The 16,800-nt window shown below is 43.9% G+C and overlaps 1 protein-coding gene across 1 annotated transcript in view; it reads right to left on the reverse strand.

Annotated features, from left to right (window-relative positions):
* Positions 1-6,901, reverse strand: part of UFL1 (UFM1 specific ligase 1) — a 145,275-nt gene extending 138,374 nt beyond the window's left edge. Inside the window, exons 1-2 of the mRNA XM_030199083.1 lie at positions 6,791-6,901; positions 1,224-1,369 (exon numbers count right to left, since the gene is read on the reverse strand). Coding sequence (XP_030054943.1) covers positions 1,224-1,369; positions 6,791-6,867 — 223 coding nt within the window. The 5' untranslated portion in view covers positions 6,868-6,901. The remainder of the gene's footprint in view (positions 1-1,223; positions 1,370-6,790) is intronic.
* Positions 6,902-16,800: the final 9,899 nt, after the last annotated feature.

A 16,800-nucleotide genomic window follows, 5' to 3' on the forward strand; every position in this document is an offset into this window, starting at 1 on the left:
GGCTATAGATTGGCGATATTCCCCGTTGCTGCTATTTGGTAATCCTGAGGTGAATGCCCCGGTCCCAGGAGGCTGCATTGCATTCATAAACCGGGCCATAGTCATAGCGAAGGCAACAATTCTTGTAGATTGGCTTTCCCCAGATGGTCCCTCAGCACAGGTGTGGAGAATGAAAATGGTGGCATTAATGCGTTTGGAAAGACAGATGTGTCAAGGCAGGCCAGAATCAGACTTGCAGCAATTCCTAAAGAAATGGAACCCATTTATACAGACATTACCACATGCTTCAAAGAGTTACCTGTTGAACTTTTAGTGACAACAGCTTGTATTCAGACTGTCAGAAAGTATCCTAGATTTTGAAGGGAAGGGAGGGCAGGGAGGGAGGGTTTGATAACTGGGAAAGGTAGGAGAAAGGGGTTAATTGCGGATCAAAGAGTTACACTATGATTCATTGTGGAATGTGAAGCGAAACTTGACAACTCCATGATATAAGATTGTTTATTATTATACGCTCTGAAATAGTATGTGTGGTCTCTGTCAATATCAACTGCAATGGTTAAATATAAACAGATTTAAGGCAGAGGGATAAGAAACGGGGTTGGGGTGTCTGGGGATAAAAAGAAATTTCATTGACTGTGAAATGCTGACTGATGTTCTTGTATAAGATTTGTGTACAAGTTGATGTTTCCTGTTCATATGTATTGACCTTTCAGTCAATAAAAAGATTTAAATATAACTGTAGTCAGGAGAGAATGTAACGTTCTTAAATTTGTGTGAGAACAAATCCAGGTACATTATATTGCAATAGTCTAGTCTGGTGATCAATAGTGAAAGAATAAGAGAATGGAAGGCGTTGTAATCGAAATACCATCTGACTGAACGCAACTGATGGAGAATGTGAAAACCAGTCCTACATAGATTAGATATTTGTGAAGAGAAGGTAAGCTGGGAATCAAAAGTGAGAACTAAGTAACGGGAAGAGTCAACAGGTTGAGTAGTATGTCCAAATAGTAGATCATGGCAGATAAAGATCAATTGGCCTATCCCGTCTGTACAGGAATTCTAGCCTATGCTTTTAAGGACATATCTCAACAGCAAAGGCTTGAATGTGTGTAGGCTATCACTTTGTTCTCTACCATCCCAGTTATGAGAGTATAAATTCCCCAACACCCAGTATTCCTGCCTCCTTTCCAATGCTAAAAGACAAGCAAAGACAAACTCACCTCCACGAACATGAAGTTCATCCCGAATCTCCCTGCTGATCTGAGCTGGAGTAATATATTCCTTTCCATCAAGTGTATGCACCACATCCAATTGATTCTCAGCAATCAACTTGGAAACAATCTCTATGCAGTTACGTTCAGACAACCTAAACAAATGCAAAGTTCACAATTTATAATCTGTCCTGGCTACTTTACAGTAACAAATGCTTAAAACAAATCTTGGAATTTGCTTATAGTAAGACACTTTTGTTCAGGATGACTGTTGCTGAGTTTCAACAATATCTTCTTTTAATGCTTTTACCTCTCTGCTCAGGGATATAATTCAAGAGCGTTTTCAGTGGATGAAGCATTTGCTGATCATTATTACCCTGTTAGGGAATCCAAGGTCCAAGGCCTTTTAGTTTAAACAGGACATTGGCAGTAGATACACTGGTCAAACGGAACTACTGCTATTAAGAACTACAGTGTGTTATAAGATTGATCTCTCCCTCTCTTCTAAAAAGAGAAAACAAACCATACAGCCAACATAGGATTTTTATACCTAGTGCGAGATTCATTCCTGTGGTGGTATGCACAAAACTAACCCATTTGGAGACATGATTTCTGGTTACACTACGGGGCTCATTTTCAGATCACTTTGACTTACAAAGTTCCATAGGTTACAATTGGGCTCATTTTCGAAAGAGGACATCCATTTTTCGACATAAATCGGAAGATGGACGTCTTTCTCCCAGTATAATCGAAACCCGATTTAGGACATCTCCAACTGCACTCCGTAGCAAGGACGGCCAAAGTTCAAGGAGGCGTGTTGGAGGCGTAGCGAAGGTGGAACTTGGGCGTGCCTAACACTTGGCCATCCATGACCCATAATTTAAAAAAACAAGGTCCCTGGAGCAGTTTTAGTGGGTACTGCAGTGCACTTCTGACAGGCGGACCCAGGCCCATACCCCCCTACCTGTTACATTTCTGGAGGAAACAGTGAGCTCTCCAAAACCCACTGTACTCACATCTAGGTGCCCCCTTCACCCGTAAGGGCTATGGTAGTAGTGTACAGTTGTGGGTAGTGAGGTTTTTTTTTTGGGGGGGGGGGGGGTTTGGGGGCTCAGCGCACAAGGTAAGGGAGCTATGTTCCTGGAAGCATTTTATGAAGTCCACTGCAGTGCCCCCTAGGGTGCCCGGTTGGTGTCCTGGCATGTCAGGGGGACCAGTACACTACAAATGCTGGCTCCTCCCGTGCCCAAATGGCTTGCATTAGGACATTTTTGATATGGACATCTTTGGTTTCGAAAATCACCAAAAGTCAGAAACGTCCATGTCTAGGGACATCCAAATTTAAGGATTTGGACGTCCCTGACTGCATTTTCGAAACCAAAAATGGAAGTCCATCTTGTTTCGAAAATACAGGTTTCCCCACCACTGGATTTCGCCGTTTTGCAAGGACATCCAAATCGGAACTTGGACATTCCTTTCGAAAATGCCCCTCCATATAACTTTCTATGTCTAGGTGCTTTGAAAATATGCCTCCATGTGTACCAGTCATTAAGAACTACTCGGAACTATTATTGGAAAGTTTGGTTTTGTCTCTGTTCCTAGGGCAATTCTTAGTCTGTGTTTGATGTATGCTAAGCTTTTATGGCTTTCTGGAGATGGTTTGATAATTAAATAGATTAAATCGATAAAAAGATATTTTTTGAACCAAGAGTGGAGTACATTTGTTAGAGTTTTCAGCATTATTTGCCAGAGAAATTAAGTTGTTCTGTGCAACTGGAATGCCATTTGAGAGACCTTCTTGTAGTCTTAATCTTCATATAGACCATAGTTAAGCCATTGCAGCTGATCTTAATTAAAAGGTCTCCTCACAAGACCAACACAGATACACAACTTTAATAATTTCTGCAACAGATAAACAAGCACTTAAAATGCAGTTCATATCACAGAAAATTACCAGTTTGTTATGTCTCTATATAGCATCTCCTTTTTTTTTTTGTTAGTGTTGGTTTTTTTTTCCATAATTGTTTTTTATAGTTCTGTTTCATTTTTTTTTTTATTTGTTACATTTGTACCCCACATTTTCTCACCTATTTGCAGGCTCAATGTGGCTTACATAGTACCGTAATGGCATTCGCCATGTCGGTTGATAACAAATATAAGGTTATACTGTTGAAGATTGTCTATTGTCCAGTACAATCATCGGTTATGCGGTGTTGCCGAGTGTGGGGGATTATGGTGGATCGAGGGGTAAGCCTTCTTGAAGAGGTTGGTTTTTAGTGATTTCCTGAAATTTAGATGGTCATGGATTGTTTTCACAGCTTTTGGGAGTCCATTCCATAGTTGTGCGCTTATGTAGGAGAAGCAGGATGTATAAGTTGTTTTGTATTTAAGTCCTTTGCAGTTAGGGTAATGTAGGTCTAGGTATGATCGTGATGATCAGAGTCTGTTTCTGGTTAGTAGGTCTATAAGGTCTATCATGTAGCCTGGGACTATACCATAGATAATTTTGTGGACCAAAGTGCAGATTTTGAAGGCGATCCGTTCTTTGAGTATGTAATATATTTCTCTGATGAAACATCATTTTGTATACATTTTTATTGCTTTACTGAAAGATTTGAACAAAAAAAAATTCAGTTCCTTTAAGAAAGTGAACACTCTCACTGCTACTTCCACAGTCCTCATATCCTATGATTATGTGGCTAGACACCCTTGCAGACCTTAACAATCCTTACAAGCACTATGGAAACCTAAGTGACCACAAAGGGAGGAACCAGGCTGCAGTACGTATGAGAGGCAACTGTGAGCTCAAAGCCTCTCTTCTTCCCCCATACCAGATAAATCAGAAAGGTTATTTTTATGGTGTTAAACGTTTTACACATTAAATGTTAAAATCTGAGGGCCCTAGCTACTACACTGGTTAATGAGATGGTGATTTTATAACTATTCACACTTTAAAAAGTACATGCATAATTTTCCCTCAACAAATTTCCAAAATAAAAGTACATACACACTTCTACTTTTAAAATGACCCCAGGGAATTTTATTGCTTACATTCATGCCAACTCTTTACCACATGCATATTTTCTGCACTAATGTATATGGATATGGATGAATTTTCAAAAGTATACAACAAAATGCAAAAAGCAAGAGTTTGGTCATAATTTAAGGCATTGTTATTATTACACTGTCAAGTGACAAAATATTTGGTCTCCACCAGATGGGAAAAGATCCTGGGAATCTAAGAACAGGACCAGAGTTAAAGGGCTAAGTTGAGGGGGAAGGGAAAGATACAGAACAAAGAAAGGGAACTGGAGCAGCAAGTGGCTGAGAACCAAGGATGTCAGTGTTCAATCCTTCTTATGCTCCTAATGACACTGGACAAATCACTTGGGGGCCTTTTTACGAAGCGGCGGTAGCCATACCGCCATGAACCAAATCGGCCCTACCACCAGGCTCACTCAGGAGCCCAGAATACTTCCGGCTTCCAGCCCACAACGATTAGGGAACTAAAAAAAAAAATTTTGTATTTTCCAGGGCAGAGGATGCCACACATTTCCCAGTTACCGCCGGAGTCCCTACTGCCTCCTAAATCCATTTCCTGGCCAAATAGGAGGTAGTAAAAGCTCCCCCAGGAAATGGACGTGCGGCAAGTGTTTAACTTACCACATGGCCATGTTCTTTTTTTTTTTTTCTTAAAGCCTTTTACTAGCAGCAGTAAAAGGGAGCTTTGGCATGCGGACACCACCGCAGGACCCCTTTTACAGCCATCTGGTAAAAGGGCCACTTGGAGTGGTGGAGTAGCTTAATGGTTAGTGTAGTAAGTGGGCTAAGAACCTGGGGAACTGCCTCAGACACAAAATCTTGGGACAGGAAAATATGTGAAGACCAACTCCTTAATGTATGAGTATAGGTGCCAACAGTTCAAAATTATTGGAGGTGCCAGACATAATATAAAAGGCCCCTCCCTTATACACAATAAAGGAGTTTGCTCAACACCTACTTATAACAGAGTTAAAGAAAAAAAAAGGAGTGGAGGAGAGTGTTAGGCGACTTGAACCATGAAATGAGATTGAAGGGGGGCAGACTAAAGAAAAATGTCAGGAAGTATTTTTTCACAGAGAGAGTAGTGGATGCTTGGAATGCCCTCCCGCGGGATTTGGTGGAAATGAAAACAGTAACGGAATTCAAACATGCGTGGGATAAACATAAAGGAATCCTGTTCAGAAGGAATGGATCCTAAGGAGCTTAGCCGAGATTGGGTGGCAGAGCAGGAGGCGGGGATGGTGCTGGGCAGACTTATACGGTCTGTACCAGAGCCGGTGGTTGGGAGGTGGGGATAGTGCTGGGCAGACTTATACGGTCTGTGCCAGAGCCGGTGGTGGGAGGAGGGACTGGTGGTTGGGAGGCGGGGATAGTGCTGGGCAGACTTATACAGTCTGTGCCAGAGCCGGTGGTGGGAGGAGGGACTGGTGGTTGGGAGGCGGGGATAGTGCTGGGCAGACTTATACGGTCTGTGCCAGAGCCGGTGGTGGGAGGAGGGACTGGTGGTTGGGAGGCGGGGATAGTGCTGGGCAGACTTATACGGTCTGTGCCAGAGCCGGTGGTGGGAGGAGGGACTGGTGGTTGGGAGGCGGGGATAGTGCTGGGCAGACTTATACGGTCTGTGCCAGAGCCGGTGGTGGGAGGAGGGACTGGTGGTTGGGAGGCGGGGATAGTGCTGGGCAGACTTATACTGTCTGTGCTCTGAAAAGGACAGGTACAAATCAAGGTAAGGTATACACAAAAAGTAGCACATGTGAGTTTATCTTGTTGGGCAGACTGGATGGACCGTGCAGGTCTTTTTCTGCCATCATCTACTATGTTACTATGTAACCATAGGTGCCAACGCTTCAAAATGACCGGGGTGCTAAAGGCAATACAAATTCTCTCTCTTTGGACACTCAACATTACTAATCTTAACACCCAACTGGGCATGCACAGAACTTAACTTGCTGCGGGCCCCGTAGAAATGTTCCCGTTCACATTAATTGATTTGATTTGCTTACTTTATTTCTTTTTTTGTCTATTAGATTGTAAGCTCTTTGAGCAGGGACTGTCTTTCTTCTATGTTTGTGCAGCGCTGCGTACGCCTTGTAGCGCTATAGAAGTGATAAATAGTAGTAGTAGTAGTCTCTTGTAACCAGAGCTAATATTGTGATGTCATAATGCCTCAGGCCACCAATAAGAGCCAACCTCAGTGATGTCACAATGGCTTGATTGTCCTATACTTGGCTTACTTTTATTACATAGCTCTTTGAGCAGGGACTGTCTTTCTTCTATGTTTGTGCAGCGCTGCGTACGCCTTGTAGCGCTATAGAAATGCTAAATAGTAGCAAGTAGTAGTAGAAACTGTCAGTGAAGAGGACGCCTACGGGATTTTTGGACCTAGGAAAGGTAACAGGGGCGGAGGACTTAACACTTCGCCGCTTCCAACGTGAGGTTAAGTAGAGAGCAGAGGCACTTTACTTTTCAGAAACTCTCCTGCCCCAGACACCAGGGGAACATTACTTCGCACTTGTCCAGTCTCGAGCCCTCACCTTTGAGTGGCGTCGGTCAGCTGCGCCCTCTGGAAGTCTGCGGCCAGCCGCCGGATCTCCTCCCAGCCCGTAGCCATACTGAGCGCTTCGTACTAGTAGTAGGCTGGGCTACTGCCGGAATCGGCCGCTCGTGGCAGCCGCGAGCGCAAGCACACGTCAGCAGTGCGTCCCACCGACGGCGGCCGCCAAAGGCAAAACTTCCCTTCGCAAAAGTCGCGCGAAACTGCGAGTCGAAGGGTCGCCTCAAAATAGTACAGTAACCGCGTGGGACGAGTCTCTCTTTTAGTACTTTCTGCAACGCTTTGCTGTTTACCTACAACAATTGTTACGCCGTTAAAATGTCTTGCCTTAAATCAGATTCGCATTCCTTGTTATACTGAACTTCTGGCATGCAGGTTGCTACCTGACATGGACTATATGTGCACGGAGAGCTGTCAAATTGTCCAGTTCCAAGCAAGGAGATTTAAGCCAGTCCTGGATTTATCGTTTATTGTATGTGCACAACTTATAGAACACGATCATTGGGATTTTGCCAGGTACTTGGGTCTGGACTGGCCACTGTTGGAAACAGGATACTGGGCTTGATGGACTTTTGGTCTGTCCAATTAGGGCAACAGCAACACTTATGTTACTATACATGGCAGACATAGGCATGCCAATTTATGGTATAAGTGGTTGGGCCTAGAGTTTAGCATGCCATGTTGGTTTTATGCTAGTATTTTATAACAGACTAGTAAAAAAGGCCCATTTCTGACACAAATGAAACGGGCGCTAGCAAGGTTTTCCTCGGAGTGTGTATGTTTGGGAGAGTGTATGTGAGAGACAGAGTGAAAGTGTGTGTGTGTGAGAGAGAGAGTGAGTCTGGGTGTGAGTGTGTTTGTGAGAGAGTGTGTGTGTGAGAATGAGAGTGTGTGCAAGTGTGTATGTGAGACACAGTGTGAGAGAGAGTGTGTGTGTGCGAGAGAGAGATTGTGTGTGAGACACAGATTCTCTGTGAGAGTGAGTGTATGAGACCAAGCAAGTGTGTGAGTGACTGTGTGGCACATAGAGAGTGAATGTGATACAGTGGAGAGTGTGTGAGAGTGAGAGTCAGAAAGACATTGTATATGAGAGAGAGTGTGAGCCCTGCCCTCCCAATCCATGCCCATCTGTCCCCTGCCCCCTCCATTCATCCTTTTCCAGCAATTCCCCTCTCTCCTTGAGGCCTGGCCTGCAATCCATATCCATCCATGCCCATCTGTCCCCTCCATTCATCCCTATCCAGCAATTCCCCTCTGTCCCTGAGCCCTGCCCTCCCAATCCATGCCCATCCATGCTCCTCTGTCACCTGCCCCCTCCATTCATCCCTATCCAGCAATTCCCCTCTCTCCTTGAGCCCTGTCCTGCAATCCATATCCATCCATGCCCATCTGTCCCCTCCATTCATCCCTATCCAGCAATTCCCCTCTGTCCCTGAGCCCTGCCCTCCCAATCCATGCCCATCCATGCTCCTCTGTCACCTGCCCCCTCCATTCATCCCTATCCAGCAATTCCCCTCTCTCCCTGTGCCCTGCCCTGCAATCCATATCCATCCATGCCCATCTGTCCCCTCCATTCATCCCTTTCCAGCAATTCCCCTCTCTCCCTGAGCCCTGCCCTCCCAATCCATGCTCCTCTATGCTCCTCTGTCCCCTCCATTCATCCCTATCCAGCAATTCCCCTCTCTCCTTGAGCCCTGCCCTGCAATCCATATCCATCCATGCCCATCTGTCCCCTCCATTCATCCCTATCCAGCAATTCCCCTCTGTCCCTGAGCCCTGCCCTCCCAATCCATGCCCATCCATGCTCCTCTGTCACCTGCCCCCTCCATTCATCCCTATCCAGCAATTCCCCTCTCTCCTTGAGCCCTGCCCTGCAATCCATATCCATCCATGCCCATCTGTCCCCTCCATTCATCCCTATCCAGCAATTCCCCTCTCTCCCTGAGCCCTGCCCTCCCAATCCATGCCCATCCATGCTCCTCTGTCACCTGCCCCCTCCATTCATCCCTATCCAGCAATTCCCCTCTCTCCCTGTGCCCTGCCCTGCAATCCATATCCATCCATGCCCATCTGTCCCCTCCATTCATCCCTTTCCAGCAATTCCCCTCTCTCCCTGAGCCCTGCCCTCCCAATCCATGCTCCTCTATGCTCCTCTGTCCCCTGCCCCCTCCATTCATCCTTTTCCAGCAATTCCCCTCTCTCCCTGAGCCCTGCCCTCCCAATCCATGCCCATCCATGCTCCTCTGTCCCCTGCCCCCTCCATTCATCCTTTTCCAGCAATTCCCCTCTCTCCCTTCCATGACCCCCCTCGCATCCATGCTCCTCTCTCTCCCATGTCCCAGCCTGGCCCGCCCTCTTCTCATCCCCCCCTTCGCATTCATGCTGTCGTTTCTCCCCTGCCCTCCCGCTCCCATTGTTCAACTTTACTGCCCACCCTCTTCTTTCCCCCCAACATCCCTTTTCTTTTTTTTTCTTTTTAAATTTACCTCCGTGGCGGTTCCGGCAGCGCAGCGTCAGGGAAGGAGGCGGCGCTCCCGACGTCTAGCCTTCCCTTCGCTGTGTTCCGCCTTCTTCTGACGTCATCCTTGATGTCAGAAGAAGGCGGAACACAGCGAAGGGACGGCTAGAGACGTCAGGAGCGCCGCCTCCTTCCCTGATGCTGCGCTGCCGGAACCGCCACCACGGAGGTAAATCTAATATAATAAAACGCACCGTGCGTGGGTGCGATCCGTTTGTTTTTTTTTTTTTTCCGCCCTCGACGTCATGACGTTTGACGCGAGGGTGGGGCAGAGACGGCTGGCTGGCTTCACACCATGAATCCACGAACCCTACTACTACTACTAATTGACATTTCTAGAGCGCTACTAGGGTTACGCAGCGCTGTACAATTTAAACATGGAAGGACAGTCCCTGCTCAAGGAGCTTACAATCTAAATGACAGGTGTACAGTCTAAAGACAAGTGTACAGTCAAAAGACAAGTGAGGAGTCCATCTGATAGGGCATACTATATTACACGAAAGGTTAGGTGCCGAAAGCAGCATTGAAAAGGTGAGTTTTAAGCAGAGATTTGAAGATGTTTTTTTTTTTTGTTACATTTGTACCCCGCGCTTTCCCACTCATGGCAGGCTCTATGCGGCGGGCTCTATGCGGCGGGTAGGGAGGGGGCTTGGCGTAGGGGTTGAGGAAGATTGTTCCAGGCATAGGGCGAGGCAAGGCATAATGAGCGGAGCCTGGAGTTGGCAGTGGTGGAGAAGGGAACTGAAACCCTACAGGGAGTGTTTGAGTGACTTCAGAAAGTTGTCTTCAGAACGTTCACGGTGCGTTTTATTATATTAGATTAGGTGCACCCTAACACCATTAAAGCATTGGTGCTAAGCGTGCCTCTTTGTAGTATCTTAATTGAGGCACCTCTTTATATAATTGCCACCAATGAAATAAGCTAACTTTGTTTCAAAATAAGCCAAATTAAAAGTGCAACAAAGAATGGGGTTATGTTTTGTTTCTGTTGGTGGAGGTGCAATTATGATGGCCTAGACCATGCGGGTCCAGTGTGGATTACAAAATAAGGCCACTAGGTGCCCAGCACAATCAAGCATCCCCCTTCCTCCCCAGGTACTTGAAAGACAGTGGATCATGCAATTCACTGTTTTTTCAACAGGTGTGTTCATTTGGAGAACTAACTGGATACAGCAGGTTTCCATCTGTTGAGAACTAATTATCATTTGAAGAGAGAAAGGAGATGGACATGGGGAAGAGGTGACAGAATTCCTGTTGGGGGGAAAGGGAAATGGGACTTGATATACTGCCTTTCAGAGGTTTTTGCAACTACGTTCAAAGTGGTTTACATATATTCAGGCACTTATTTTGTACCAGGGGCAATGGAGGGTTAAGTGACTTGCCCACAGTCACAAGGAGCTGCAGTGGGAATTGAACTCAGTTCCCCAGGATCAAAGTCCACTGCACTAACCAATAGGCTACTCCTCCACTCCTTAAGACTTAAGACAAAGGATGAAAAGACATATTGTGAGGGTGGGGACTCTGTGAGAACTGGACCCTTACTCTTTGAAGTGAGATAAGTTTTTTTTTTTTTGAGGATGTGTTTAATTTAAAAAAAGGACTGAAATGTATCTTTTTTTAATTTTATTTTATATTTATTGATTTTAATTATAATACAAACAAATCAAGTTTGTAAGGCAATACAGAGAGTTATTGAGGAAAAAAAATATTCCATTTAAACATACATGAATAAGGCAGGTACAAATCAAAGTAAGGTATACACATATGAGTTTGTCTTGTTGGGCAGACTGGATGGCCGTGTAGGTCTTTTTCTGCCGTCATCTACTATGTTACTATACTGCATATTTTCAAAGCAGTTTGGGAGGCTAAGTTCCATAGGTTTCTATGGAACTTTGGGAGGCTAAGTGCTTTGAAAATGAGCCTCCATGTCAAACTTATTTATCTTATCACTTTTCCTTAGACCACCATAAGATAAGGGGGGAGAGTCCAAACAAATTTAAGGAGAATTATTACTCTAAAACAGAAGGAAAAAAAATCTTAGCACAAATTGGCATAGTCCTGATTTTACTTTCTCTTAATTCTTACTTGCTGATATCAATCGTTCTTCCTATTCAGCTAGATGGATTTTTAGCGTCCAGAAAAACCTTTAACTGAGATGGCTCAAAAAAGACGTATTTAATGCCAGATGTATGCCAATTATATATTTGCATGGATATGCCAAGGTAAATATTGCACCCAGCGCTTTCACTTCATCTCTCAATGCAAGAAATTGCTTTCGCCTCTGCTGTGTTATCTTATTAACGTCAGGGTAGACCCATATTTTCTACCCACAAAACAGGGCTGACGAATGTTTAAAGTACATTTTCATAATCATGTTCAAATCCTGTTCAAAAACTATAGATATTATAAGGGTCCCTCTTGAAGTTATTTCTATCATTGAGTCTTCCAGTAGTGCTGTTAAATTCTGAATATCTATTGCAGGGGGTTGAGGTATTTCTCCTTGCTTTTGCACTTTAGGTAAGTAATAAATCTTATTACATGGTGGAATATCCGCTGGAGAAAACTTCAAAATCTCCTGCAAATATTTTTTAAGAAAGTCACGGGGAGTCAAAGCTGGTGAGATGGGAAAATTCAACATTCTGAGCGTGAGGCGTCGGTTGTAATTTTCTATCTGCTCTATTTTACGAGCAGTGAAAACTTTATCCTTCACAAGAGAATCAACAGTTGACTTAACCATTTTTATTTCTTCTTTTACTGTGGCAAATTGAGTAGCGGATTCTCTTTTAACTTCCTCGTAAGATTCTGACATTAAAGTCAACTTACTTGCAATCGTGGAAACTTCTCTTGTAGATTTCGCCACCTCAATAGTCAGTCTCTGAAGCGGCATCCAGATAGCTTCCATTGTCACCTCCTGGGGCATTTCCCGCTCCAGTGTATTCTCAACCGCTGTTCCAGGGGAGAAACCGCCAGATAGGGACAAGTCGCCGACCACATCGGTTCCCGCTTGATCCCCTAACTCCACTCTAGCTCCAGCGGGACAAGGAGGCGGATTCAGCGTTGGTGGCGATAGTGTGATGTCTAGGCCCCTGGCCGACATCGCTCCTTCGTTGTCAGTCAACGCGGGGATCGCCAAACCGGTATCGAGCGGTAAGCTTCTCACGAAGCGGTCTAATGTGTGCTGGTTAGGGGACGACGTTAGTGCAATTGGCGGTTGCACTTTTGTCGTCCCCTTTCTTTTGGTATGGGGCATAGTAGGAATCGAGGAAAAATTCTTAAGAATTACCCGCAAACAATTCGAGAGCTTCCGTGAGCACAGCTAGGACGCCATCTTGCTCCCCCCCCCCCCCCCCCCCCCAGAGTCTTGAAATGTATCTTTTAAGGAAATTTTTTTTTTAATGTACCTCTTGCAATTATATCCTAGATGATGTATTCTTGAAAAAAAAAACCAGTTCTTTGTGCTTTGGGCTCAGAAACTCTATACAAGTGCCTGGTCTGAAAGGCAAGCGTGGGCACTGATAGTCCTAGGTCTCTGGGGAGCCAGAGGTTTAGTAGGTGCCTCACTTGCTGTTTTTCCCTTTTGCTTATGTATCCAGTTTTCCCCCTACTTATTTTTGCTAAGAAACTAGTTTCTGCGCTGCTGCTAATTTTGTAAGAATAAACAGTTGCTAACATGATAAGATTATTTTGTTTGTAGTTGCCCAGGCTGGTGTCCAAGAAAAATACAGCTGAGGGTATTTGGTTGTGATCTAGCCAGCCCTGAGTATTTCATTCTGGTTTTAGTATTTATTTATTTAGATTTTGTTCACACTTTTTTAGTAGTAGCTCAAGGTGCATTATATTCAGGTATACTGGGTATTTCTCTGTCACCGAAGGGCTCATAATCTAATTTTGTACATGAGGCAATGCAGGGGTAAGTGACTTGCCCATGATCAGAAAGAGTAGCAGTGGGATTTGAACCAGCCACCTCGTGATGTTAAGACTGGTATTCTAACCACTAGGCTACTTCTCCACTCCATGCACATGATTTGTTTGCAAACAATGCCCACCAAAAATAAAAGGACCGATACTCAAAGGCATTTATCTGTTTAGCAGGGGCTAACTGGATGAATGCTGGACAGGATATACAACTGGAGAGTGCCACTGAATATTCCCACTGCCTTCATACTTTCCAGACAATACCAGAGTGGTCTGAGGGTGAAGCTTGGGTAGAGCCATAGGTTAGATTTAGATTTATTATTTATAACCCGCCCTTATCCAGGGCGAGGTACAATATACACACATACAAATTCAAAAAACATACAAAACAAAACGAACATAAAAATTCAAAGTCCAGCCCATGTCACAGTTCAGAAACAGTCAAAATATACAATGCACAGCCTTATACTTGAGCAGTAGTAGCATAGGAAGCCAGACACAACAGGTTTGTCTTCAGCTGACACCTGAGTGGAGGAGTGGCCTAGTGGTTAGAGTACCAGTCTTGCAATCCAGAGGTGGCTGGTTCAAATCTCACTGCTGCTCCTTGTGATCTTAGGCAAGTTACTTAACCCTCCATTGCCTCAGGTACAAACTTAGATTGTGAGCTCCCCTGGGACAGAGAAACAGCCAGAGTACCTGAATATAACTCACCTTGAGCTACTACTGAAAAAAGTGTGAGTAAAATAAACATCTGATTAGCAGCTATATTCAGACCCCCAACCAGATAACAGACAGCAAAAAGGTTGTCCTTTGTCTGATTTATTATCCAGTTAGTGGTCTGAACATGGCCACTAACTAGACAACACCTCTGAATCAGCACTGACCAGTATCTGTATGCTGGTGCTGAATATTCAGTTTTAGTTTAACTGTGGTGGCTGGAGGTTTACTTGACACCTGATCACTGCGGTTGAATATTGGGACCAAATATAATTTTAAAAATTCAAAAGAAATTAAAAAAAACAGTGTTTTTCAAAGTATTAGATCAAAGTACTTAAGTAAATGTCAAAAATAAATGCATATTTTAATACTTACGTAAAAGTACAATGAGGAACACATTAAAAAATTTACTTAAGCGAAAGTAAAATAGTTATTGCCTAATATAAGGTTTTGAGTAAAAGTAAAAGTACCGCGACTACAATGAATGCAACTACAGTTAATGTTTTTATCCCAACAACTGTATTGCTCTACTATTCAGTCCACTTTTCTTTATGCAAAACTAAAACGACTGTCGCTCTTGTGGGCCCAATCAAAGAACCAAAACCAGGAAATGCAAAATATAATTCACAAAACCAAAATTTCCAATATGCAATCACAGTCAAAGACAAAATATTTAGTGAATGGTTCCTTTCAGTTATCCAAGCTGTGATGAGCCACACCCTTGGCTTCTTGGGCAATATAGCGCAATGAACAAGCCCAAAAAGACTCTCATTATATGCCTGGATACATCTTAGAGTGAACCAACTGTATAGTGCTAGTGATATAAATGTGCAATCACAAATCTAAAAAGCATCCACTACTGTCCCCATTTTGGAAGGCTAACGGCTGCTGCACTGCAATTTCTCTCTAGATTTTTGGATGTCGGGGTTCCTGATGAAGGATTTTCCGAAACAGAGCTCTGTAGAGCCAGCATTTGATTTGCACTGCACATCCAAATAAGTAAACTTTTTGAGCAGCTGGGTTTGATTTTTTTTTTTGTGCCGTATCTTATGAATTATTTTCTAACTTGGGGACACTGGATTGAACTGTGACAGTAGTGGATGCTTTTTAGATTAGTGATTGCACATTTATTTCACTAGCACTATACACTTGGTTCACTCTAGGATGTATCCGGGCATATAATGAGAGTCCTTCTGGGCTTGTTCATTGTGCTATATTGCCCAAGAAGCCGAGGGTGTGGCTCATCACGACTTGGATAACTGAGAGGAACCATTCACTAAATATTTTGTTTTCTTTATTAAATCCCCCTACTGTCTTTGACTGTGATTGCATATTGAAAAATTTGTGTTTTTTTTTTTTAGTCATTATTAAACCAGCACAGCTAAAAAAGCATTCAACAATTGCACTGGCAGGGAGTGGCATGTTCAGTCTGGTAAAATAAATAAATAAAAGTTCCTTCAAAACAGACCAGACTACAATATACTGATGTCTTCTGACTGGATCTAGATATTGATCAAGGGCAAGAGAAAAGGAAATGGGACTTGATATACTGATAAACTGAAAGTAACAGGATAGATCATAAGGAATGCCAAGCCAAATGCAAAGCGGAGATAAGGAGGGCAAAAAAGGACTTTGAGAAGAAATTAGCGTTGGAAGCAAAAATACATAGTAAAAATTTTTTTAGATACATTAAAAGCAGGAAACCAGCCAAAGAGTCGGTTGGGCCGCTGGACGAAAATGGTGTTAAAGGGGCGATCAAGGAGGACAAAGCCGTAGCGGAGAAATTAAATGAATTCTTTGCTTCGGTCTTCACCGAGGAGGATTTGGGGGGGACACCGGTGCCGGAAAGAATATTTGAAGCGGGGGAGTCGGAGAAACTAAACAAATTCTCTGTAACCTTGGAGGATGTAATGGGTCAGTTCAGCAAGCTGAAGAGTAGTAAATCACCGGGACCTGATGGTATTCATCCCAGAGTATTAATAGAACTAAAAAATGAACTTGCGGAGCTACTGTTAGAAATATGCAATCTGTCCCTAAAATCGAGTGTAGTACCGGAAGACTGGAGGGTAGCCAATGTTACTCCGATTTTTAAGAAGGGTTCCAGAGGAGATCCGGGAAATTATAGACCGGTGAGTCTGACGTCGGTGCCGGGCAAGATGGTGGAGGCTATTATTAAGAATAAAATTGCAGAGCATATACAAAAACATGGACTGATGAGACAAAGTCAGCACGGATTTAGTGAAGGGAAGTCTTGCCTCACCAATCTAATGCATTTTTTTGAGGGGGTAAGCAAACATGTGGACAATGGGGAGCCGGTTGATATTGTATATCTGGATTTTCAGAAGGCGTTTGACAAAGTGCCGCACGAAAGACTCCTGAAGAAATTGCAGAGTCATGGAATCGGAGGTAGGGTATTATTATGGATTAAGAACTGGTTGAAAGATAGGAAGCAGAGAGTAGGATTGCGTGGCCAGTATTCTCAGTGGAGGAGGGTAGTTAGTGGGGTCCCGCAGGGGTCTGTGCTGGGTCCGTTGCTTTTTAATGTATTTATAAATGACCTAGAGATGGGAATAACTAGTGAGGTAATTAAATTCGCCGATGACACAAAATTATTCAGGGTCGTCAAGTCGCAGGAGGAATGTGAACGATTACAGGAGGACCTTGCGAGACTGGGAGAATGGGCGTGCAAGTGGCAGATGAAGTTCAATGTTGACAAGTGCAAAGTGATGCATGTGGGTAAGAGGAACCCGAATTATAGCTACGTCTTGCAAGGTTCCGCGTTAGGAGTTACGGATCAAGAAAGGGATCTGGGTGTCGTCGTCGATGATACGCTGAAACCT

Source organism: Microcaecilia unicolor, chromosome 3 (assembly GCF_901765095.1).
Source record: "Microcaecilia unicolor chromosome 3, aMicUni1.1, whole genome shotgun sequence".
Classification (NCBI taxonomy): Eukaryota; Metazoa; Chordata; class Amphibia; order Gymnophiona; family Siphonopidae; genus Microcaecilia; species Microcaecilia unicolor.